The sequence below is a fragment of the Hyperoodon ampullatus genome, assembly GCF_949752795.1.
Source record: "Hyperoodon ampullatus genome assembly, chromosome: 13".
In the NCBI taxonomy this organism is placed as follows: domain Eukaryota; kingdom Metazoa; phylum Chordata; class Mammalia; order Artiodactyla; family Ziphiidae; genus Hyperoodon; species Hyperoodon ampullatus.
In genome coordinates this window covers 48,852,519-48,879,861 of record NC_136926.1, presented here as the reverse complement: position 1 = coordinate 48,879,861, position 27,343 = coordinate 48,852,519, and the positions used below count along the sequence as shown (strand labels likewise).

General features: G+C 35.1%; 1 protein-coding gene across 1 annotated transcript in view; it reads left to right on the top strand.

Annotated features, from left to right (window-relative positions):
- Nucleotides 1-27,343, top strand: part of CCDC178 (coiled-coil domain containing 178) — a gene marked incomplete at both ends in the record, with an annotated part of 388,897 nt that overhangs the window by 337,629 nt on the left and 23,925 nt on the right. The window contains one exon of the mRNA XM_079718176.1: nucleotides 14,487-14,617. Within this exon, the coding sequence (XP_079574302.1) occupies nucleotides 14,487-14,617 (131 nt within the window). The remainder of the gene's footprint in view (nucleotides 1-14,486; nucleotides 14,618-27,343) is intronic.

Genomic DNA, 27,343 nt, shown 5'->3' with positions numbered 1-27,343 from the left:
ATGATAATAAGCACTAAATACTAAACTAAGACAAACATAAAACCAGAAACAAATTAGATGCAGAAAGCAAACCCCAAATCTACATTTGCTCTGAAAGTCCACCACCTCAATTTTGGGATGATTCGTTTTCTATTCAGGTATTCCACAGATGCAGGGTACATCAAGTTGATGGTGAAGATTTAATCCACTGCTCCTGAGGCTGCTGGGAGAGATTTCCCTTTCTCTTTGTTCGCAGAGCTCCTGGGGTTCAGCTTTGGTTTTGGCCCTGTCTCTCTATGTAGGCCGCCCTCAGGAATCTGTTCCCCGCCCAGACAGGAGGGGGTTAAAGCAGCGGCTAATTAGGGCTCTCTTGCTCACTCAGGCCAGGGGAAGGGAGGGATACGGTAGCCATAATTGGAATAGGGGGCAAGCCTGAGGCAGCAGAGGCCAATGTGACATTGCAACATCCTGAGGTACACCATGTGTTCTCCTGGGGAAGTTGTCCTTGGATAACGGTACCCTGGCAGTGGCGTATTGCACAGGCTCGCAGGGAGGTGTGGATAGCGACCTGTGCTTGCACACAGGATTCTTGGTGGCAGTGGCAGCAGCATTAGTATTTCATGCCTGTCTCTGGAGCTCGCTTAGGTGGTGCTCTGCCTTTTGTTGGCACACTGGGAAGGAATTCTCTCTCCTCATGCACCCCAAAACAAAGGTCTCTTGCCTCTCCGGCAGGTCCAGACTGTTTCCCAGCCTCCCTCGCTGCTAGCCCTGGTGCACTAGCCCCCTTCAGGCTGTGTTCGTGCAGCCAACCCCAGTCCTCTCCCTGGGTTCTGACCTCCGAAGCCCGAGGCTCAGCTCCCAGTCCCCACCCGCCCGGGCAGGTAATCAGACAAGCCTCTCAAGCTGGTGATTGCTGGTTGGCTCTGATCCTTTGTGCGGGAATCTCTCCACTTTGCCCTCTGAACCCCTGTTGCTGTGCTCTCCTCCATGGCTCAGAAGCTTTCCCCCCGCCCAACCCCATCCCCACCAGTGAAGAGGCTTCCTAGTGTGTGGAAACCTTTCCTCCTTCACAGCTCCCTGCCAGAGGTGCAGGTCCCATACCTATTCTTTTGTCTCTGATTTTTCTTTTTTCTTTTGCCCTACCCAGGTACGTGGGGATTTTCTTGCCTTTTGGGAAGTCTGAGGTCTTCTGCCAGCATTCAGTAGGTGTTCTGTAGGAGCTGTTCCACATGTAGATGTATTTTTGATGTATTTATGGGGAAGAAGGTGATCTCCACATCTTACTCCTCCACCATCTTTAAGGTCTTTCTCTTGAGCTGTAGTTTAAATTATGGGAGTATAATTTGAGTGAGTCTCCAGCTCACTCCTGGAGACTATACAGAGGAACAGAATTGAGGTCAGAAAGCCTTAGGAATCACAGTTACCAGCAAATGAGACTGAAAAGGAAGCACCGAACAATACAGGGAAACCAAGAATAAAAATCAAAGGAAATACTTTCAAAGAGTGGCAAAGGATTTATCCATATCAGATGCCACAGATGATCTTTGCTTACAGCCATGTTAGTGAGGTGGTAGGGTAGGAGAAGCCTGAAGTGTGAAGGAAATAAAGAAATGGAAACAGAAGAGGCGACAAGAGACTTTCAAATTCCTCTGGAGAAATGGAAAGCCAATTGGTCCCATAGCCTACTGACAATCCAGTTTAGTTCTATTACACTGTTTCTTTGATGAATCAATTAAGGTTCAAATAAAACTGTCACCTAAAGTCACATAGCATGCTACTACCTAGATCTGCTTGAGCTTTCAAATATCCAATGATCCCTTCACTACTACCACCAGGAATTTCCAGAACGTGGCAGAAGAGTTGTAATTTCCTTACTATGAGTTACTGTCATTCCATTTATATTAATCATTGCCACCATTGTACTTTTCAGATTCTGTGAGTGTCCTGGAATTTAGTTCATAATATTTGCTGAAAGAATGGGATTAGTTACTGATACTTAAAAGACATTGTTTTATTATTATACATATATCTTGAATATTTGTTGTCACCTGGATTCAGTTAGATGCTCTGGTTCGAGCCAACAAATGGATTAGTAAATTTTTGGCATCCATGACAATTTGCACTATTTTGCCGATTTTCTGATTGTTGAAATCCTGTTAGCCCCAGTGCAATTCTATATCAGTACAAGAAGCTAAGACAAAAATAAGATCATAAGATTTTTGCATTCTAGATGTAGTTCATAAAGAAGAAGTTCATCCTTATCTGACCCCTGATTTCTTATAGCTGCAGGCTGGTTTCTTTCTGTCCACAGGCTCACCCCCATTTGCATGAATGTGTTGTATATTTTCTTTACACTTGCAGTTGAAATTTGCAAAGAAGCAGTTTTGTTTACCTGTGTGTAAATGAAATGAAGATACTGGAGGTATTTATAATGGAACTGGATGTCTTTAAAGTAGAAAAATATTGTATTTCTTCTTGAAGATTCAAAATAAATCAGTGAGCTCTATAATTAATCATTTTTGATATAATATTTTTATTGTGAATTGATTTTAGGGAAATGCTATTTTAAAGTATCCCCTTGACTCGTTTGCATCGAAACAAGTGGGTCTCATAAGACTGTAAATATATACTGTGAATAATCATCAAAGAAAGTTGTTCAACCACAGCTCATAAACAAACACCAAAAGATAGGGCATTCATTTAGCTAAATTTTTAAAATCAAGGGATTTAATTACTCTCGGACAAATGACTGACAGGCAGGCAAGGAAGTGGAAATTTTAAGAATATGTTCATCTCTAAAATATAGTGATGGCTTAACCTTTCTTTTTTTAACCTTCATGTAATTCCATTTTCAACTTTTTAAAAAGAGTTATTTTTCATTTGAACAGTGTTTGTTCTTTTCTTGTGAGGATAATTTCTATCATAGAATTTTTAAAATTGTTTTATTCTTGACTGAACATCTTTTTTGAAATCATGGGGAGCAGTAGCTTCAGAATTAAGATGATCCTTTTATTTATTTTTGAACTGTTCATGAGAATTGTGTGTGAAATTTAGCAACTTAAGTAACCAAAATATCTAAATTTTTATCTTCATAATTGTTTTTTGTTTTGTTTTGTTTTGTTTTTTGCGGTGCACGGGCCTCTCACCGTTGCGGCCTCTCCCATTGCGGAGCACAGGCTCCGGACGCGCAGGCTCAGCGGCCATAGCTCACGGGCCCAGCCGCCCCGTGGCATGTGGGATCTTCCCGGACCGGGGCGCGAACTCGTGTCCCCTGCATCGGCAGGTGGACTCTTAACCACTGCGCCACCAGGGAAGCCCTTATCTTCATAATTTTTAAGGCAAATATCCATCAGAGCACAGTAATTTTATTCCAGAACCAGATATCTATGAAGCTAAGAAGTTTGTAAGTTTTGCAGCTAATTACTACTATTAAATATGGAAAAAATATTAGATTAGTTATCTGTTATATGTCATAGTATGTGTTATCATTGTAATGTGTACAAAAGAAATACAAGTGCATATTCATATAAAGGGATAGACTTGATCTTTATTTATTTATTTATTTATTTTTTGCGGTACGCGGGCCTCTCACTCTTGTGGCCTCTCCCGTTGCGTAGCACAGGCTTCAGACGCGCAGGCTCAGTGGCCATGGCTCACGGGCCCAGCCGCTCTGCGGCATGTGGGATTTTCCTGGACCGGGGCACGAACCCGTGTCCCCTGCATCGGCAGGCAGACTCTCAACCACTGCACCACCAGGGAAGCCCTAGACTTGATCTTTAAATATTAACTATGAGAATTAGCAGTGTCTATTATGGATCAGCTTGTTTTCTCTCATGTCATCAGAGTTTTTAATGTATTAGCAGAGTTCCAAATACAGAATCTTGAAATGTATTATTATTTATATAATTAGAGTAATAGAGTAGTCCTTTATTAATTTCCTTAAAGGCCAGCTCCAGATTTGGGAATGCATGTTTTATTTTTCTTAAGTATACCTAAGCAGTTGACAAAGAGATTTCCAGAAATGAGCTACGTGATCTTTAGCACCAGTCTGTGGAACGGATTTGATAATAAAGAAATATCTCATTACTTTTGAGATTTGTGTATTGTACATGTGCCGCTTGGTAACTGAAAACTCTAAAAAGATCAGTATTAACTGGATTTTGTAGATCTGTCATTCCTGCCGTGCCAAAAATCTGTGGAGTAGTTTGTAATTGCCATTGTTTGGTTTATTACAATAAACAGAACTGATAGGGCTTATGCTATTTGCCTTGTGAGCTGCACTTCACATCAGTCTGTTGCATTAAAATTGCATGCACATATCTTCGCTTATCAGTTTTATTTATCTGTCAGAAACAGAAAAAGGCAGTATGCTTTCAGTATATGGAACCTTATAACAAGCAGGTCAGAAATTATAATCATTATTTTAATAGTCTCGTGCAAATGTATGACTATATGTCTGTTTCTATTAATCACCTAAAATATGTTCCTATAAGATAATACTGTTATTTTCTTTATCATGCTGTTTCAAAGCTTTAAGTATGATTTTAATTGGATTACCTAAGGTACAAATGCAAATCTGCAGAATATAGGATTTTTTTTCTCTTCTTTGTCAAATACACATAATTTTTTCTTAGAGCTGCTTCTACAGTTAGACTGTTTGACTATGTTTATAGGTAAGAAACACAAGGAGATTATCTGAAATGCTTTAATTTTCTCCCACAGTAAAAAATCTTCATAATATTTCTACTCTTAGGCTGCAGGCTTCTCACCTATGAAATTCTCAAGCTCACTAGCAGTCACATCAGATGTACTATGAAATTTTCAGATACCTGTGGTGAGTTAATCCATGCATACACAGATACTTCCTTCAGAAATCCCGTAACCTCTAACAAATGTCACACATCGCCAGCACCACACCCTCACTCCCAGTTCCCACCCCAGTGTACTGGGAAGTGATTTTTGCTTCAAGAATGTGGAATGTTCCACATCTCTCATATTTGTCCTACATGTTGCATTGATGAGGGTTGTTTATTGCAGTGATTCTATTAATTTCCTGTTTGAATGGTGCATCTAATGGATTTTTCTTGTGTATGCAGAAAAATTCTGTGTTCTTTTAAACTACCATCCAGTTTTTATAAGGATATTTCTCTTCCAAAAAGTATAAATGAGGTATTGTTTAAAGATCTGTCTCATATAGTCAAATCTTCAGCAGTTGCATTGAAAACATGTCTAATAATGGACAAATCATTATTCATAGGTAAAGAACTTTGCTGTCCATGAGTTATTGGTCCTGCCAAGTATTACCTTTGTATTTCAAGGGACGTGTGTGTTTTCAGTACTGACTGGTCTTTGTTTCCTGGCAAAACAATTTATAGTTCATTTTCAGATCACTATACATATGGTATTTGTATTTTAATTAAAAAGACTGTTGTTATGTCTGATTCTTATAAGCAGAAATTCATTATAAGGACATTTCTCATTTCCTTGAAATGTTCCCTTTCTTTTTTGCAGGGTTCCTAAATTGCAAAAGCCAGTTAAATTATGTCTTTGGGGAGTTAATTTTTGGCACCATATGTCTCTAAAAATGATTTAATTTTATCTAAAGCATGTTTGCAATGATATTTATGTTCTGTAATGCACAGAGAGCAATTTAAGGAATCTTCTTAAAGAAAAAACACACTAGTCTACTATTGTTCCAACACAGTAACATACAATGTATGTATAAGCTTACAAAATATTCTGTTTATTTAGATTAATATGTTGTTGATATCTGTTTTGCCTTTTAAAACTTTCACTTAGCAAAGTGTCTTCATGATATCAACGTGGCTGACATGAAAATGTTATTGCCATTATTCTTATTAGGGATCCGATCTCATGATTTGATAATTTTAGAAAATTTAAATCACACACACAAAAAGTCAGTGTCTGAGGACTAATTTGGCTTTCTCCAAAGCGCCATTAATCAGTTTATGTATCCGTATACTTTTTCAAATGGATGTACCACCAATCCTCCTCTAATTCTAGCAAATTTAAATTCTCATGAAAATAGGTTACGTACGTCTTCTAATTTAGTAGGAAATAAGTTATAAGGTTACTATTAAACAACTGTATTAAATATGTGAGCAGTGTGGAGAAAAATACCAAAATTTTTAGCAATTTATGAAGTGTCTAGAAGTAGTAATACTTTCCTTATTGATGTAAACTCAAATATTTTGAGTAGTTCTTTTATTATGGGTAAGATCACATTTAGGAGATACGTAACAAAAATCTTGTATTACAAAAAAAAAAACTCTTGTATGTTAGCAGATGGTCAGTGTAATAGGATACTTTTTTAAAAACCCAGATTATAATAAATTATCTAAAAGTAATTCCAAGTCATAATATATAGAGGATACCTTTCCTACAGAGATGTCAGCTTAGCCTATGGGCTATCAATTAAATATACAGTAAGTTACAGAGTTATGTGTAAGCTATATGTGTTAATGACAAATGACATAAAGGTTAATGACAAATTTTTGTGTACCTTTACCAGTTTTGTAAATCTTGACATTTGACATATTTGCTTTGGACGATTAAACCAGTATAGATAGATGCACTCAGAACTCTCTATCTGCCCATTCCTAATATTATTTTCCTCCTTCTTTCTCAGAGTTAACCGCTAGCCTTTTTTTTAGTGTTTATCATTTCATCTGTGTTTTTAATACTATGTTTATATAGTAATTAATTTAAAATAACTTCCTTTTCTTTTTATTTATATAAGTGTTGTACTATGTATATCACTTGCAATTTTAGTATATTTATTTTAAATGCTAGGATTTAGGGTAGGAACATACCACAATATATTTTTTCATTACCCAAGTGTAGACAGATTGTTTCCAAATTTTCATTACTGCAAGTAATGCTATAAATGAACATTATTTTGTTTCCTTGAGAACATATATGACCGTTTCAAAAGGAATATCTCTCAGACTTCAGCATGTGTTAAATCACTTGTAGGGCTTGTTAAAACACCAATTGCTGGGCACCAGAAATTTCCAATTCAGTGGGTCTGAATGGCTGTTTTCCTAACAAGTTCTGGGGTGATACTGATCCTTCTGGTCTTGAGAACCACTGTTCTAGAATTTGTATATTTAAGTATGATTTCTGGATCAAAGGAAAAATATGCCTGCAACTTCAATACATAATGGCAAATTGCTCTTTAAAGTCTTTGTATCAAATTATAAACAAATTTGAACAGTATATGAATGTTCAGGGTTTTTTCACATCTTTACCAACAACTGGTGTGGACTGCTGGGTTTTTTTTAATATTTGCCAATCTGATGAGTGTGAGGTATATATATTTGTACTCCATTAGAGGTTGAACATGTTTTCAAGTGTTTATAGACCAGGTAACTCTCCTTTTCAGTGTATTGCCTATTTGTATCATTTGCCCATTTTTCTGGTGCGTTTGTATTATTTCTTTTATTGATTTCTAGGGGCTATTTCTATGTTAAAGAAATTAATCCTTGTCAGCTGTGTTATTAATATTTTCTCTAAGCCTGTGGCTTATTTTGTTAGTCTAAGTTTAAGTTTTTTTAAAAATTTGAATGTAATTAAATTTGTCAATTCTTTCCATTAGAATTTATTATTTTAATACTTAGTTTAAAAAATCCTTCCCCTTCTGAAAGTCATAAAGTTAGTCTGTCATAGTTTCATACAAAAATCTTAAAGTTTAGCTTTCCTCATTTTAATCTACCTGTTTTTATTAGTGTATATCATGAGTTAAGGATCGAATTTTGTGTTGGGTCCTTGTATAGGGTAAACCAATTATGCCATCCTTTCTCCACTGATTTAAATGCTATCTTTGTCATATTTCAAATTTCTGTATTTTATATGAGTGTCTGTGTTGTTCAGCTCTCTTTTCTGATCAACCATTGTTTATCCCTTCCAATGCTGATATTGCTCTTAGTTCCTACAGCTTTGAGACAAGTTTTATATATTGCATGGCAAATTCCTTGAGCTTATTCTCCTATTTCACAATTGTCTTAGGTGTTCCCAGTCCTTTGTTCTTCCGTATGAATTTTAGATCAAGTTTCATGAGCCCCAAAGAGATTGTAGACTACTTTGTGAAAAGTTGACGTGCATGACCATGATCCTCTCTTCCAGTATGTGGACATGTTATATCTCTCCATTTATTCAGTCCTTATTTTATATTTTTCAAAAATGTTTTTTAATTTTCTCTATAAAACCTACATATTCTTTAATAGATTAAAACCTAGGTATCTTACATTTTACATTGTGATTATGAATGGGATTCTTAAATTACAAAACTAATTTTTTTTTATATTACTGATTTTTTTCAATGCTACTCTTGCAGGAAAAATGTTCCTAAACTCTCATTACCTCCTATTATTGGCTTGTAGAGTTTCTTAAATTTTCTCTGCAGATATTCTTCCTCTTATACCTATCCTTTTTTCTTTTATTTTCTTATTGCTTTGGACAGTAAAATTTTAAACAGAGGTATTGATTCCTGATATCCTTACTTATTTTGCCTTGACACTCATGGGAATGTTTCCAAAGTATCTCTACTTTGTAAACTGTTTGTTGGAAGTTTTTTGTTTATACCCCTTATCAGGTTAAAGAAATTTTCTCTGTTCCTTGCTAGTTTGCTGTGATAAGTTTTTCATTGTTGATTGTTTTTGTTCAGTGTTGATTCATATCAACGTCTTTTGGGAATGATTTTTTTTCTTTACTATATTGATGTAGTACATGAAAATATTTGTGGATAATGAAACATTTTTAAATTTCTGGGATTATTAAATTATAGTTCATCTGTACTGTCTTCAGTTAAAATAATGAGCTCCTGGATGATACAAACCATTTCATCAATCAATAAGTATTTATTGGCACTTCCCTGGTGGCGCAGTGGTTAAGAATCAGCCTGCTAATGCAGGGGACACGGGTTCGAGCCCTGGTCTGGGAGATTCCCACATGCCACGGAGCAATTAAGCCCATGCGCCACACCTACTGAGCCTGTGCTCTAGAGCCCGCGAGCCACACCTACTGAGCTTGCGAACCACAGTGACTGAAGCCCACCTGCCTAGAGCCCATGCTTTGCAACAAGAGAAACCACTGTGATGAGAAGCCCGCGCACCTCAATGAAGAGCAGCCCCCACTCGCTGCAACTAGAGGAAACCCACGCACAGCAACAAAGACCCAACGCAGCCAAAAATAAACTAATTAATTAATTTTTAAGTACTTTATAAAAAATAAGTATTTATTAATCAACCTCTTATTACTAATAAATTAGTTTCAGTCTTAAACCAAGCAACAAATTAGGAGAGCACTTTTACTTTGCACTCAGAAAATACGGATGGTAAATTATTTCCTTGCTAGGCAAAGAGAAAGGAGAGAAGGAGAGTTAAGAACCTATTGTTAGACCAATCACAGCACTGAAATTGAAACTGTGATTAAAAATCTTCCAACAAACAAAAGCCCAGCACCAGATGGCTCAACAGGCGAATTCTATCAAACATTTAGAGAAGAGCTAACACCTATCCTTCTCAAACTCTTCCAAAATATAGCAGAGGGAGGAACACTCCCAAACTCATTCTACGAGGCCACCATCACCCTGATACCAAAACCAGACAAAGATGTCACAAAGAAGGAAAACTATAGACCAATATCACTGATGAACATAGATGCAAGAATCTATTGTTAACTATTGTTGCATAACAAATTGTGCCAAAAGTTAGCAGCTTAAACTGATAAACATTCACTTTCTCAAGAAGTTTCTGAGGGTCAAGAATGAAGAGCTGCTTAGCTAGGTGGTTTTGGCTCAGGGTCTCCCACAAGATTGCAATCAAGTTATTGGACAGGGTGCAGTCATCTGAGCAGGCTGGAGAATCTGCTACCAAGATCACTTGCAGAGCTGTTGGCAAAACAAAAAGCTTCAGTTCCTCACCACGTGGGTCTTTCCACAGAGCTGCTCATACAACATGGGAGTTGGCTCCCCAGATCAAATGATCTGACAGGATGAGAGAGAGAGAAAACCCAGGACAGAAGCCACAGCTCTGAGTGTGTGTGTGTGTGTGTGTGTGTGTGTTTCCTGGAAGTAGCACACTATCTTCTGCCATATTCTGTTCAGTACAAGAGAGTCACTAAGTCCATCCCATAATCAAAGGGAAGAGAATTCTGCTTAATTTCTTTTTTTTTTTTTTTTTTTTTTTTTTTTTTTTGCGGTACGCGGGCCTCTCACTGTTGTGGCCTCTCCCATTGTGGAGCACAGGCTCCGGACGCGCAGGCTCAGCGGCCATGGCTCTGTGGCCCAGCCGCCCCGCGGCATGTGGGATCCTCCCGGACCGGGGCACGAACCCGTGTCCCCTGCATCGGCAGGCGGACTCTCAACCACTGCGCCACCAGGGAAGCCCTGCTTAATTTCTTAAAGGGAAGAATTATCAAATAATTTGAGGGCATATTTTTTAAATCACACTTATGTATATTTTGTTTTCTCTGATATTAAATAACAAACACTTCAACACTACTTCACTCTTTTCACAGTGTGTCCCAACTGTCCCCTTTGGGTTAGGCATAGCAAGGCTTTACTTTATTCTCTTGGCCTCCATAATGAAAACAAGACATTTTATGCTCCAGCCTAGCCCTGGAAAATACCTGAAAAGGTGGTGCTTTGAAATTTCTAATTCTATGCTAAGAACATGAGAATGGTATAAGATGATATTTTGGTGCTGACTTGATTATGGCTAGTCCTAATTATTTTGAAACCTGTAACTGGAATATAAAATAGTGTTACTTTATTCTTAGCATATTGTGTTTTTACATGCATGTAAACCCACCCATTTAATTAGAGGTTTTGTGTGTTGTAATATATGCATTATAACATTTAACATTAAAGCCAGGTTTCTGTGATACGTAGGAGTTAGCAGATGTCATGAATTTATGTCGGCAAAGTAACTTGGATTAAAAACAGAATCCATATAATATAGTGTATTAAAACAAGAAAATGGAGACTCTCATTCTTGTGACAATATTCATTTATTCTGTTTTACTGTCCAAGAGTATCAAGCTTTAAAATGTTAATAAATTTCAAGAGCCTAATCAAATTTAACCAGAAGGTATTTTTACCAAATGTAGAAACGTATATTGTATATTGTATGCCGTGCTCACAAGTGTGCATTATATATAATGCTCACAATGACACAAGATCGCCAGCTGTATCTCAATACACCATGTCAAAATGGACATTGACTAGTTTTCCTCTTCATGAATAAGTACGTACGTAGTGATCGTTATCTTAAAAGAAGTATCAATGAATTCCATCTTTGGGCTTCCTTCAGCAAAGAGCTCACAAAGCAAGTATTAGAGCCAAGCTTACCAAATGTGCTATAAATTCAAACCAGTCAGAGACCATTGTCAGCAAACTCTTCCTCCCTTTTTGCCATTTTAAATGGCTCAGATTACATACCAGCTGTTTCCTGATTCCACTTTCCTGACACAGTTGAAGATCCTCACTTCCTCTTTTTGTTTACAAAATCAAGGGCAGTGAAGTTGGGGATCTTTTTCCAAAATGACTCCTCCTGCTCTAACATTGCTCCTCCTTCGATTTCTATGAGAATATTCCATTCTCTTCCAAAATTCTTGAAATATTTGCCTGGGGCTAAGCAGCAGCCCAGTTCGTTTCAATTCCAATGGCTCTCAATTCCATTCTTACTTCTGAATACACGGCAAGGAATGCCCTTTCTAACCTCCCACCCAGTATGTTTGTGTCCCTCTCTGTCCTTTTTTGTTTCTCTACCACTTCCTTCCTCATCTCACCTCACCTTCCCTAAAATCTGAGTGAGAGGGCAGGAATGTAATCGTTCCAGGAAATGATTATGCTTCAGGAATGTAATCATTGGAATGTTTCATTCCAGAAACACTGGGTTAATTGAAGTCAAAGAGATCAAAAACCATTTCATTTACTTTGGTTCCAACCTAAATTCTGCATCCAGTTGAAGGATTTTTCCACTCATAACTCTCTCTCTCTCTTTCTTTAATTTTCCCTTTCTATATTTTTATGTCTTGCATTTACTTGGTTTATTTTTCTCTTCTTCCATTAATTCGTACGTTCCTGAACGTCTTATTCACTTCTTCACTTTTGGCACTAAAATTTTACCAGTTCACTTTATTGAGTTAATATCAATAAGTATTTATTGAGTGATCACTGTCTCCTGACATCTTATAATTGGGCTTTTATCATAACCACTTTCCTAAGAGAGTTGTCTTCATGACCAACTCTTAAATTAACTGTACTCCTGGGTTCTTAAATATTTCCCCATATATATTGTTGATCATCTTATTGTCTTTAATGTGCATCTGTATACGTGTACATATGACTTTTTTTGGATTCTGATTCTTCTCTTTAAGAATGCCTTCAGTTATTCTCTTTCCTGGTTTATCTTTTTCTAGAGGCTTGTTAGCTATAGATTTTTTTTAAGTTTTTTGAGATATTACTCTTTCTTAGTTGATACCTAAGGAACTTTTCTACTTAAGTAGCTTCAGTTAACACTTATATATGGACTAATTTAAGGCCTTTGTGGCTACCTCAAGCTAGAACACAGAAAAGTGAATAAAATTGACTTACTGTATACAACAGTTTCTCCTCATTTAAGATGTGGGTGTGGGAAATATTATCATCCAATTCACCTTGGTTGATGAGCTCCCACTTGTAAAACCTTCCACACATTGAAGAACGTCCACTTGTAAAAAAAAAATTATCTTCACTTTTAGGAATTCTACTAGAACTCATCTTCCTCTTATTTGTCTTTTGTCATACTTGTGTATATCATAATAAAAATATAATGCTTTGAGTAAAGTGTTCTAGTGTCTTAATGAATATGTCAAGATACAGCACACCCTCCCCCTATTGTCTGTCAGAGCTGGCAGAAAAAATTTTAATATTATATTAAAATTATTAAAATATTTTATTTAAATAAATATTAAAATATTACAGAAAAAAATATTGACAGATTTTCCTCTTCAAAAAGTGATTTACTGTTTAATTCATTAGCGTAAATTATCTGAAATGCCTGTAAACTAATTTCAGGTAATGTATTTCGGCATTTAGCAAGCTGAAATATCTATAGTTTCAAGGTTATTTTTTCATCCTAAGTTAACAAATTAACCAAGAATAGAGGCTTTATTTTTCTGTGGGTTTACATAGATACCTATGTGTTGCTCATTTCAATGCATAATGAAGGTAATGATGGTAAACAATTCACATGCAACACCAGGTAGCTATTTTTAAAATGGTTACTTTTAAGTAAACTGTTTATTGAAACATGCATACAGAAAAGTTCACAAGTCACATGTGCAGTGTTTGATGAAGTTTTGCAAAGGATCCCTTAAATGTAACCAGTACCCAAAACAATAAATAGAACATAAAATAGCCTTTTTAATGTGACATGTTTTTATTCTGTTATGAAGAAATATTTGATCTGAAATTTTTTGGTGTTTATCTTTTCATTCTGCAAAATACAGCTCAAAAGAAATCAACATAAACAATTATCCACATTACCAAAAAATAAAAGCGGTTTCAGTAACACAATATATTATGGGGAAAAGTTTTTAATATGTTTTTTTCCGTTAATTTTTATGAAGCTTATTTCTTTGAAAATAACCTAATTATAACAATTCCGTATGGTACAGCTATGCTAGCTGTTGAAGTACAAATGTATATTGCCTTGATAACAATTCTACTGTGTTTTTTGTTTGTTTGGTTGGTTTTAGATTAAAGTTCCAAAAGATAGAGAAATTTCTCACAGGAGAAATCTTTCTTTCTGTGTTTAGATTCCATATTTAAAATGTCACTTCTAAGCGTCGTGTCCACTGTACTTTAGTGCAGTTAGATATTCCTATGTCGCATAGTCAGAGGGAGGTGGATTAATAGGGAGTTCGAGCTGGAAAGTTCTTCCCTGTTATTGTTCTCCCTCAGCAGTTGGTGGCTAAGTTAATTCTCTTTAGTTCTGTCATGCTCTAAAGCACACATTGCCAAACGCTGGTAAGGGTTTATGAGGAGAAAAAGAAGTGATGGTGTCCATCAAAGTCTCAAAGTTGCATTTTTAAACTTTGGCTTGACCTGATGTGCCATTCAAAAAAGCTTCGAAAGATTATTTTTTAAAGAAAGGTTCAATATGTCCCGAGGCTATCGGTTTTGAGTTAAACTGGGTGAAGTAGAAATATTTTACTCATCAGCTTTGCAGTCACAGAGTTTGCCTCAGCTAGAACAAAACTGCTGAGGCATTTAGAGAAAATTAACCCCCCATCCTGGCGGCCAGATGTGACTGGTTTCTGATGAATGCACATGAGTGGGCTGAAAAATCAAGAGACTGTGAAATTCCTGTCAGGCCCGTACAGTGCAGAATGGGCTATTGACTGCTTTCTATATTTCCCTCCATCATTCTTCTTGAACACTGCCATTAATTTCCTCTCCTACTCTGACTTGTGTTTTTTCCCCTCCCTCTTCCCTTTAGTTCTGTCAGCTGCAAAGAAGGATACACAAGTTGTGGCAGAAGCACTTCGAGCTGGTGGTCCTCTACAGCCGTATGAGGCTGGCCAAGTTCCAGATAGACTCTCAAGAGAGTATTCAAAAAATATTAGCTGTGTAGGTAGGTGATTGCAGGGAAGTGGGAAAGATCATTCTGATCTAGATTGAAAAGCAAATGATGGGTAGTGTGATGAAGCATTAAAACCATATCCCATCAGAGTTTTATAAATTTTTAACCTCTTTAATAAACTGGAATTGCATGAAGTATGAATTCAGTAAGTTAGCATATACACCATGCATACATACTTTGGGGGAAAAGGGAGATTGAACTTCTTGCTCAAAAAACTCAGAACGGGTTTTTATAAATACATTTGATATAAGTATATATTTTCCAATCTTCAGGCTTTGCAGATGTCATCGGCTGTTTAAAAGATACTGTCAGCAGTTGCCTTGTGTTGCTTTTGTGTGAAATCTACTTCAGTGAAAATGACACTGATGTTTATTTTATTTAACTGTTTTCTTTCCCCTTCTGTTTTTGCAAGAGGCTCATCCTCCCAAGCAGATTTGGAGATGACTTTATTTAAAAAATGAGCAATTAGGGATGAGAATGTAACAGTGGTTCCAGATGCATGTGAAATTTTACTATTTGTGCCTGTAAAAACTTTTAATAGATCAGTTGTCCTTATTTTAAGGCTCTAATCTATTTTAGAAACCCATATTAACTATTTGAATACTATTATTTGAAAACTACTTACATTTTTTTAAATGAATATTTTGCTATTTGAAATGTTACATACGTATAAAATATAACCTCCCAAAGGAAAACATCCATCACCTGTTCTATCAAAAAAAAAAGAACTACCTCTTCTATAAAAAAACAAAAATAATATCACCATAAAAAAACATAATTTTTATTAACTTGCGGTATTAGCAATGCATGCTGAAACTAAGCAAACCAAATTCTTTTCTAAATATTTTAATTACATGCACACATCATGATGCTTTTACCACAATTTTAAAAAGGATGTTGCAAAGCACTTCCAAAGCTATTTCAAATTTCATTTTTACTTGTGGCTATTTTTGCTATTTTCTTCTGAGAGTATATATATATAGATATGTAGATATATATCCCATATAAAAGTATATATGCACTTTAACAAGTATATGTACAAATACTTTATATGTATGCTTTATATACATACTTTAATAAAGTATATATTTAAAGTATATTTATTTAAAGATTCTGTTGATAATGGATTATAAAAAAATTTTTAAATAATAGGAGAAATTTTAAGTTTTGAAAAGGTAGTGCTTAAAATATGTAGGTTTAATAGAAATTCACATGTGAACTTGAGTATAAACTATAACTGCAGTATTTTAGAAGTCAGGAGCATAATTTTTCCCTTAGAAATGTTTGTTAACATTTAGTAAATTAAAATTTAGAGTGGCTGTAACCCATGGTTTTCTTTTAAATATTCAAAGGTAAACTTCATGTTCTAATTACTGTCTTGGAAAAATCCTATATTTCTTGCCCAACTGTAAACATTCTTAAAAATCTTTCAAATGATAAATTCTCTTTGTGAATTAGGGTATATTTTGAAATATTGAAAACGTCAATAGAAACTATTTGAATATGGGTAAAATGAATTCTCAATCCATAATCTTCAATAGTCCTTATTCTAATTTTTCATTAGAAATTCTTTACCAAACTTGATTTTAAATTACTTATTTTTATGGCTTTCACATACCAGCTGAAGTGAAAGGATAGAAATGATAGTACAGTATCGAAAATTCAACTACTCAACACCTAGAGATACAGCAGCAAGGCTGGATCGTATTTGGGGAACTTGAGGAGCATAACCTAGTAGATTCTTTTCTTATCTACTGGAGAGACCTTCCATTTAGAAGATTTCAATTTTGGCTTTTAATCAAATTTTGAAAATATAATTTTCAGGATCTTGCCATAAAACTATAGAAACATGTGAAATCCTCTGGGATAAGTCAAGTCCAAACCCCCCAACATGGTACACAATGCCCAACTCCTGCTAACCTTCCCAGCTTCATCCATCTCCACACAAGTTCCTTCAGTCAATTGCAGTCACTCCAAAATTCCTACTAATCGTTACACCTTCTATTCAACTCCTTCTTCCACTCCTGTGCTTATATTCTTCCCTCTTTCTGCAATACTATTGCTTACCTTCCTGTTAAAGAAGTTTGACTCAACATGACTAAAAATTGCTTAACAAACCAGATGCCATTGCTCTCTATGTTTATGATTCAGTAGCATGTCCACTTTGGGCAATCTAATGTTTTATATATTGAAGGTAGTATTATAATGATGCCATAAGATATTAGTGAACTATGTGATGAGAAAATCATCTGATGAACCTTCTGAAAAGTAAATGGTATATAACTGATATTGAGCAAAAAGCAATTCAAAATAAATGTTGAGCAGAAAAAGGAGACTGTATCATCCTTGGGCTTGGAAGAATTCCTTGCCAGACCATCAAAAAGCATAACTGGCAGCTCTGCAGATGGCAGAAAACCAGGTGGGCCAGATAAGCTTTTGAATTACATGATCAAGCAGGAAGCAATAAAATGAACTATATTCTGGAATGAGGAGTCAGTATATCTAACTTTGCAGCCATTTATATCAATATCTGTGTAGGGATTTTAGTTCACAGCAATTTTAATATAAGCCAAAGTGAACTACTGCAAACTTAGAACCAATGCCACGTTCCAGCTCTAGCAAGCACGTAAGACTTCTTGACTCTGACCATGTACAGTATATTTGACAGTCCTAACCTCACATCCGAGCCCATATAAAGTAAGTACTATTATTTCATTTTAACATCGTTATTTTTCTCTTTGTATTTTTAATGTATTTAATGCTGTGAGATTTAATACCTCTTTGGCATCTTATTTAGAAAAAAGACTCATTGTTAACTCATCATTTAAGTGAAAAAATGTGATACAAACACAGCATGTTAATGTGATCTTATCCTGCATAAGCACAAGTGTTTTCTCTGGTTAAAGATGATACTCCCATTGCACTTTTTCAAAAGTTGAGTACATCTGCAGTATTTTATTTGGAAAGGATTTGGAAAGGATAGTTTAAGGGCCATATTGATTTACTTGAGAGCAGCAATTTAAGAGAGATGAGGAAGAAATATATAAAATTTAGAATGCTTAATTATAGAAGGAAAAGACTTTGTCCCAGACATCTAAATGACCACCAAATGAAGGTCAACACATGAATATATTGATGAGCTCTAGAGAGCAACATCTAGACCAATGATGGAAGAGTTTGGAAGGTGGGTTTGGGCTCAATAGGAATACATTTTCTAACAGGTGATGCTGTCCAGATGTGCACTGCTGATACTCACGCAGACGTTACTGCAATGGTTGAGGGAAAGCAAATGGTCTAAGAGTCAGCCAGAGAGCACCTCCTCAGACAGGGCTCCTCCTGGAATGCTCTCCTGACCTTCTTACACAACATCTGTGTGTGTCTATACCTCTTCACCCACTAGAATGTGAGCCTTCTCAGTTGGAAAACAAGTCTTATTTGTTCATCTTTATCTCCCTGGCACCAACTATAGTTCTCAAAACATAATAAGTACTCAAAAATACTTGGTGAGTGAATTTATTATTAAGTGAATTGGTTTATTAAGATTGAATGTGATAACCTCAAAGGCTCTCTACAGCTCTTGGTGCCTACAGTTGTGTAGTTAATAAACAAAAGTAGTTAATAAACAAAAAGCTTTGCCAGGAATTTTGATGGCACAGAGGTAAGGTATTTAATCATTTCTCACACACACACACAATACCTATAGGGGCAGCCCAAATTTCCTATTTCTGGAAGAAAACTGTACAAATGAAACCAGAAAAAACACAGGATAAAAATCTAAAATCACTTAATAATGTGATATAAAAGAAAATCTCTGAAGCTATGTGATCTCTTTAAAGACAAAAGAAATGATAGAAATTTGGATTTTTAAAGTAAATACATTTAGAGATATTATGATTGAGGAACAGCATTAAATTGCTAAGCCTTACTGATTAACTCTAGATAGTAGTAGAAAGTATTTAAATATAGTTGTCAGTAGTAAGAATATCTACTAGAAGTTCTAGAAATAAGATTTGTCACTCCCAAACTACTAGAGAAAAGAAAGTACCATAAAAAGTTGAATAATTCAACAAGCAGGGAAGAGGACAGAAAGAGTATAAAAATGTACAAAATAAGTCCAAACATATTAGTAATCATAATAACTAAATGGTTTCATTACACAGTTTAAAGTAACAGTTTTACAGATTGGTCATAAAAGCAAAATCTATCTCATTTGGAAGATATGTACTTCAGACAAATAGAAACGGAATGAAGAGCTCAGAAAAAAAGAATAAGAAGTTCTAATTCAAAAAGAGAGAGACTTGAAAGCAAAAAGACTTAAAACACTCAAATATGGATATTTCATATTGATAAAATATATAACCAATTAAGGCATATCAATCATGAACTTAATGCACATGACAACATAACTTCAGAATATATAAAGTAAGAACTGATTGAAAACCAGAGAAAAATTTCAAAATTTACAATTACAACAGGCAATATTAGCACATCTCCTTGAACTTTTTAAAAATAAAGGGTATCACATAACAAAACCTGGGAGTTTTGATTCAACCACAGAGAAATTCAACTTTAGAAAATATATTAATGTAATTTAATATAATGACAAGTTAAAGGAGAAATATTATATATGATTACTCAATATATGCTGAAAAACATTAGTTATCAAGGCAACATATACTTACTCTAATAAAAGTCACAAAAGAATTTAGAACAAAACTCCCTTGATAAAATGTACTAAGTGATAAATTACTGGAAACATTTTATTAAAATCAGGACAAAAGTAAGGATTCCTGGCTATAGTCATTATTGTGCATCACTGCTCTGAAGCCTTAGTAGTAAGTCAAGAAAAATAAATAAGAGGTATAGTTACTGTGTGGGAAAAGGGCAAAACTATCATTATGGTCTGATAATATGGTGTTTCTCTTAGAAAATCTAGGAGAATCAACCAGAAAAGCATTATAGTCAAAAAGGCAGTTCTTTTAAATGGCAGCCTGAATTATAGAGTTCCTAAGAATAAACCTAACAAAAAGTTAGCTCAGTCCTTTTGCAGAAAAGCTTCTAAGCAATACTAAAAAGATATAAGCAAAGACCTAAATAAAAATAAATATATATCATTTTCATGGATGAGGAGATTATACACATTGGGAACATGCCAATTTTTTTTTAATTTCACATTTGAAAAATCCACAAATTCAATACAATCATACTCAAAATCCAGACAAGATTTTTCAATGAAGCTTGAGAAAGTGATTCTAAATGCCCTTGGAAGATAAAAATCCACAGGAAAAGCTCTGACATTTTTAAAAAAGAAATATTGGTGCTGGAGTGAGGAATTTATGCCGTTGCAGAGCAAAACACATCAGGAAGCTATATTAATTAAATTAGAACAGCATAACATTGATTCAGGAACAGATCAAAACATCTCTAAAATGCAACAGAGCAGTTGGTAAACTTTTTCTTTAAATGGTCAAATAGTAAATATTTTAAGCTTTGCGGGACATTCAATCTCTGTTGCAATTACTCAACTCTGCCTTGTAGTAGGAAAGCAGCCTTAGAAAATAGTATATGAATAGATGGAACTGTGTCCCAGTAAGATTTCATTTGCAAAACAGGCAGCAGGCTGAAGGCTATGTCCTGAAATAGAGCATCCAGGAATGCCCCACAATTACTTGGAATTTAGAATACAATAAAAGTAGGATTTCAAATTGTATATCATGAAGGTAGACTATTCACTTCCCAGCTATCTGAGGGATAAAAGTAAATACTCAAGGGGTAAAGTAAAATAGATTATTTTATATGTTTATATAAACTATAAGGATTAAATAATAAGAATAAGGATTAAAAATCTATAATATCTTTTTTTTAAAATACAGACTACTGAATAGTATTGAGGTAAGAAAGACCTTCTTAAATGAGGGAATAAAATCATTAAGGAAAATATTGTTAAATTTGACTACCAAAAAATAAAAATGTTTTCATGAAAAAAGATGCAATAATAACAAAACAGACAAAATTTCTTACCCTCATGAACTTACATTTCAGTGGGGAAAACAAGACAGTAAACAAGTTAAAGCTATAGTGATGCTATGTACTAAGGAGAAAAATAAAATATGGAAGGGGCATATGAAATGACAGAGGAGGTATGAAATGCATTTTAGCAGTGCATTTTTCCTTATTACTTGTGGAAATAAATAGCTCAAAATAGTTTAAAGGGTAAACATTTTTATTTGTTTAATCTCTCTCCTTGTTGAACTGAAAATATCAACTTAATGGCTTGAATACCAGAGTTTGAGTTTTAGGGTGGGTGGGTTTGTGAGTTGTTTGCTTGTTTGGTGGTATCATCTGGGATGTGGAACAGGTATAAACAGCATATACCCAAGGGTCACTGTGAGAATCGGATGATGATGTATGCAATATGCTCGGTACACAGTCAACAGTTTACAATGTTAACTCACTTTTTTCTTTTTTCTCCCCCTGATACTGTTGTAAGGTAATCCCAAAACGGCAACAACTTCTTGCCAAAATTTGCCTAAATCAATTAATCACAGAAGCATTTATACTTTCTAGTCTTGCCACCTTCAGAACTTTCAACTCCATGTCTGACATTATTTCAAACTCTTGGGAATTCGAGAAACTTCATATAGGTACACAACACACCTTGTCATATAATGTAACAAAAGAAATGCTTGGTTAACTTCAAATATTTTAATGATTCTTGCCTCAATTATTAAAGTATGCATAAATACATAAAATGAAAAAAAGAATTAAATGTTCTAAATTAAAACACCCAGATAAATGAGCTACATTTTACCCAGTATCTTCTGTTAAATGTAAAGTCAGCATTCCACCCTCATCCAAGGCTGACTATAGCTAAGAAATAAATGCCTGTTGCCAAGGTCAATTCAGAACCAGAAAATTGTGGGTGAAAGAGAACTTATAAGTTCATTTCGTCTATACTCCTATCTTTAGGATGGATTGTTTCATTATCTTTCTATGTCGAAAGTGTACCGTTTTTTTCAATTTTTATTGAAATATAGTTGACTTACAATGTTGTGTTAGTTTCAGGTATACAGCAAGGTGATTCAGTTATACACACACACACACACACACACACATATATATATTCTTTTTTAGATTCTTTTCCATTATAGATTATTACAACATATTGAGTATAGTTGCTTGTACTATACAGTACGTCCCTGTTGGCTATCTAGTTTATATATACTAGCATGTATATTTTAATCCGAAACTCCTAATTTATCCCACCCTGTCCTCTTTAGTAACCATAATTTCTATGTCTGTGAATCTATTTCTGTTTTGTAAATAAATTCATTTGTGTCATTTTTTTAGATTCCACACATGAGGTGTATCATATGACATTTGTTTTTCTCTGTCTGACTCACTTCACTTAGTATGATAATCTCCAGGTCCATCCATGTTGGTACAAATAGCATTATTTCATTCTTTTTCATGTCTGAGTGATATTCCACATGTATATGTACCACGTCTTCTTTATCCATTCATCTGTCGATGGACATTTAGGTTGCTTCCTTGTCTTGGCTAATGTGAACAGTGCTGATATGAACATTGGGGTGCATTATCTTTTTGAATTACAGTTTTCTCTGGATATATGCCCAGAAGTGGGATCACTGGATCATATGGCTACTCTATTCTTTAGTTTTTTAAGGAACCTCCATACTGTTCTCCATAGTGGCTGAACCATTTTACATTCCCACCAACAGTGTAGAAGATTTCCTTCTCCTCCACACCCTCTCCAGCATTTATTATTTGTAGACTTTTTGATGATGGCCATTCTGGCCAGTGTAGGTATACCTCATTATAGTTTTGATTTGCATTTCTCTAATAATTAGCAATGTTGAACATCTTTTCATATGCCTATTGGCCATCTGTGTGTCTTCTTTGGAGAAAGGTCTATTTAGATCCTCTGTCCATTTTTTGATTAGGTTGTTTGTCTTTCTGTTACTGAGTTGTTGTATGAGCTGTTTGTATATTTTGGAAATTAATCCCTTGTCAGTCACATTATTTGCAAATATTTTCTCCCATTCAGTAGGTTGTCTTTTTGTTCTGTTTATGGTTTCCTTTGCTGTGCAAAAACGTTTAATTAGATTCCATTTGTTTATTTTTGCTTTTGTTTCCTTTGCTTTCGGAGGCTGATACAAAAAAAAATATTGTTGTGATTTATGTCAAAGAGTGTCCTGCCTGTGTTTTCTTCTTAGAATTTTATAGTATCTGGTCTTACATTTAGGTCTTTAATCCATTTTGAGTTTATTTTTGTATATGGTGTTAGAGAATGTTCTAATTTCATTTTTTACATGTGGCTGTCCAGTTTTCCCAGCAACACTTATTGAAGAAACTTTTCTCCATTGAATATTCTTTTCTTCTTTTTTGTACATTAATTCACCATAGGTGCATGGGTTTATTTCTGGGCTTTCTAGCTTGCTCCATTGATATATATGTCTCTTTTTGTGCGAGTACCATACTGTTTTGATTACTGTAGCTTTGTAGTATAGTCTGAGGTCAGGGAGCCTGATTCCTCTAGCTCCATTCTTCTTTCTCAAGTTGCTTTGGCTATTAAGGATCTTTTTGTTTCCATATAATTAAAAAATTTTTTTCTCTAGTTCTGTGAAAAATGCCATTGATAATTTGATAGGGATTGCATTAAATATATCAGTTGCCTTGGGTTGTATAGTCATTTTAACAATATTGATTCTTCCAGTCCAAGAACATGCTACATCTTTCCAACTGTTTGTGTCATCTTCAATTTCTTTCAACAACATCTTATAGTTTTCAGAGTACAGAACTTTTGCTTTCTTAGGTAGGTTTATTCCTAGATATTTTATTCTTTTTGATGTGATGGTAAATGGGACTGTTTCCTTAATTTCTCTTCTGCTATTTCCTTGTTAGTGTATAGACACACAACAGATTTTTGTATATTAATTTTGTATCCTGCAACATTACCAAATTCATTGATGAGATCTAGTAGTTTTCTGGTGTCATCTTTAGAATTTTTTATGTATAATGTCATGTCATCTACAAACAGAGAAATTTTACTTCTTATTTTCCAATTTGGATTCCTTTTATTTCTTTTTCTTCTGTGATTGCTGTGGCTAGGACTTCCAAAACTATGTTGAATAAAAGTGGTGAGAATGGCCATCATCAAAAACTCTACAAACAATAAATGCTGGAGAGGGTGTGGAGAAAAGGTAACCCTCTTGCACTGTTGGTGGGAATGTAAAATGATACAACCACTATGGAGAACAGTATGGAGGTTCCTTTAAAAACTACAAATAGAACTACCATACGACCCAGCAATCCCACTACTGGGCATATACCCTAAGAAAACCATAATTCAAAAAGAGTCATGTACCACAATGTTCATTGCAGCTCTATTTACAATAGCCAGGACATGGAAGCAACCTAAGTGTCCATCAACAGATGAATGGATAAAGAAGATGTGGCACATATATACAATGGAATATTACTCAGCCATAAAAAGAAACGAAATTGAGTTATTTGTAGTGATGTGGATGGACCTAGAGTGTGTCATACAGAGTGAAGTAAGTCAGAAAGAGAAAAACAAATAACATATGCTAACACATACATATGGAATCTAAAAAAAAAATGGTCTTGAAGAACCTAGGGGCAAGACAGGAATAAAGACACAGACCTACTAGAGAATGGACTTGAGGATACGAGGAGGGGGAAGGGTAAGGTGGGACAAAGTGAGAGAGTGACATGGACATATATACACTACCAAATGTAAAATAGCTAGTGGGAAGCAGCCACATAGCACAGGGAGATCAGCTCGGTGCTTTGTGACCACCTAGAGGGGTGGGATAGGGAGGGTGGGAGGGAGGGAGGGAGACACAAGAGGGAAGAGATATGGGGACATATGTATATGTATAACTGACTCACTTTGTTATAAAGCAGAAACTAACACACCATTGTAAAGCAATTATACTCCAATAAAGTTGTTAAAAAAAAAAAGTGGCAAGAGTGGGCATCCTTGTCTTGTTCCTGCTCTTAGAGGAAATGCCTTCAGCTTTTCAGCATTGAGAATGTTGTTAGCTGTGATGAAAGTATACTTTTAGAATTCCATGAATTTCCATAACATATTAAAACACTGATTTCACTCTGTACTTATTGAATACCAATATAATGCATACAGTATACCTCATGTTCTTTGACCTTAAGCAATTTATAGTTAAGTTGAATACTGGTTAATTTCAAGACACATGGTGGGGGGGATGGGTTCCTACTATGTGAAAGGTATTTTACTAGAAACTGAGAATCCAAAGGTGGAACATATAATCTTTGTCTTCAAAGAGCTTGTAATCTCAAAAAGGTGGCAGACACAATATGTTGTGTAAATGTAAATGACAGCAAGAAGAAAGACAAGTCTTCTGCTTTGTAAGGTCAGTTTTCTAAAGGGGTAACTTCTAAAGTAAATATTGAAAGGTGATAGGACATCAACAAAGGGCGGGCAGGTTGTTATAGAAAGAGTAAATGACTAGAACAGAAATGTGTGAGAATAAAACAGCATAGTGCATAGTGTACAAGGAAAATGACAACTGATTTGATACTATTAGAGAAAAAAATGCAGGACGGGATATCAGCAATGAAATGAAGCAGTAGATATGCAAAATATTAGGGAATAACTAGTTATATGGTTAACATTAATTTATTTAATTCTCAAAGGACCCTAGTGCTATCATAGTCTCCCCATTTTATGGAAGAGAAAACAAAAGCACACAAAGGTTATATATTTTGGTCATGATCACATAGCTAATAGAAGAGACAAGATTTAAACCCACACAGTTTGGCTACAGAGTACCTGCTCTTAAACACCATACTATGGTAATTTTCTGTGTCTGTTACTAGATTAGATCATCTAAGAGGAAGACAATGAAAGGCAAGAAAGAAAGTAAGGTCTTAAACAAGACCACAAATAACAGACTGACTAATTTAGGTGTGATATTCCAGGAATGTATTGAATGTTCAGTAAATAATTCTTGACTATTCATTTATCAAACCAAGTGCTAAAATTTCAGCAGGTACTTCTTATGTGTTTCTTCTCATGGTGTTAGTTTAGCTTATCAGCTACCAGTGTGTGGGGCAGGTGCATGTAAACCATAAAAAGTATAAAAATAATGTCATTTTGGTGAAAACATCAATTCCAGATCCAAATAATCCCAAAGAACCACCCCGCAAAAGATATATGCATAAAAGTCATACCTAAGCACATTGTAGTCAGTGTCTGAAAACTAAAAATAAAATTAATGATAGGGCTTCCCTGGTGGCACAGTGGTTGAGAGTCTGCCTGCCCATGCAGGGGACACTGGTTCATGCCCCAGTTCGGGAAGATCCCACATGCCGCAGAGCGGCTGGGCCCATGAGCCATGGCCACTGAGGCTGCGCGTCCGGAGCCTGTGCTCCACAATGGGAGAGGCCACAACAGTGAGAGGCCCGCGTACTGTAAAAAAAAAATTAATGATAAAGTTAAAATCTGAAAGCAGCCAAAGAAAAGGAAATAAAAAATTACTTCTAACATCTTATCAGAAACTATGGAGAACAGAAGACATAGAAGAATGTGTTTAAACTGCTGAAAGAAAAAAATGAACCCAGAATTCTCTATCCAGCAAAATATCAAGTCTATAAACCTAATTCTGACCATATTAAAGTTTATATTAAATATAAATGGACTAAAAACCCTAATTAAAAAACAGATATAGCACATTAGATAGAGATACAAAACTCAAATATAATTGTCTGTAAATAATACAGTTTAAATATGAAGTCACTATAGGTTAAAAGTATAAGGATGGAAAAAGACATGCAATGCAACACCAAGCATAATACAGTTGGAGAGGCTACATTAATATAAGATAAATTAAACTTCACAATTAGAAATGTTACCAGGTATCAAGAAGGTCATTTCATTAAGAGAAAGAATCAAGCACATATAACAATCATAAATGTGTATGCATCTAATAAGAAAATTTCAAATACATAAGGCAAATACTTAAAACTTAAAGTAGAAGTAAAAAGATGCCTAATCATAGTTTGTGATTTCAGTGCTCATCGTTCGGGAATTGACAGAACATACAGACAGAAAATCAGTAAGAACATGGAAGAATTGAACAATGCTATCAACTAACTTGACCTAATTGACATTTATAGAACATTCCATTCAACAAAAGCTGTAATATGCATTGTTTTAAAGTGCATAGTAACATTTCCAAATACAGACCATATACTGAGTTATAAAACAAGTCTTAAAAAATTTTAAAGGATCAAAATAGTAAAAAAAAAAGTTGCCTGATCACAATGGAGTTATTAGAAATCAATCGTTAAAAGATACTTGAAAAATGCCCCCAATATTTGGAAATTAAGTCACACAGTTTTAATCATGTGGGTCAAAAACTGAATTATATAAAAAAGTGAAACTATTTTGAACAAAATAAATTACCCCATGTAGTGAAATTGACAGTTCGAGGGGCATGAAGCTGAATAATTCCCTTCAGGTAAAATTAGAGGAGCTGTATCATGGATCATAGGGCTGGGGTAAAGAAGAGTACAAAAAGAGGTCAGAAAAGGATCAGGGCCAGATCTCCAGTGGGCCCAACTTAGGGAATATCTCTATTGTTTAATTAGCACCTAAACTTAGCCTTTACCATATAGAACCTAGGACA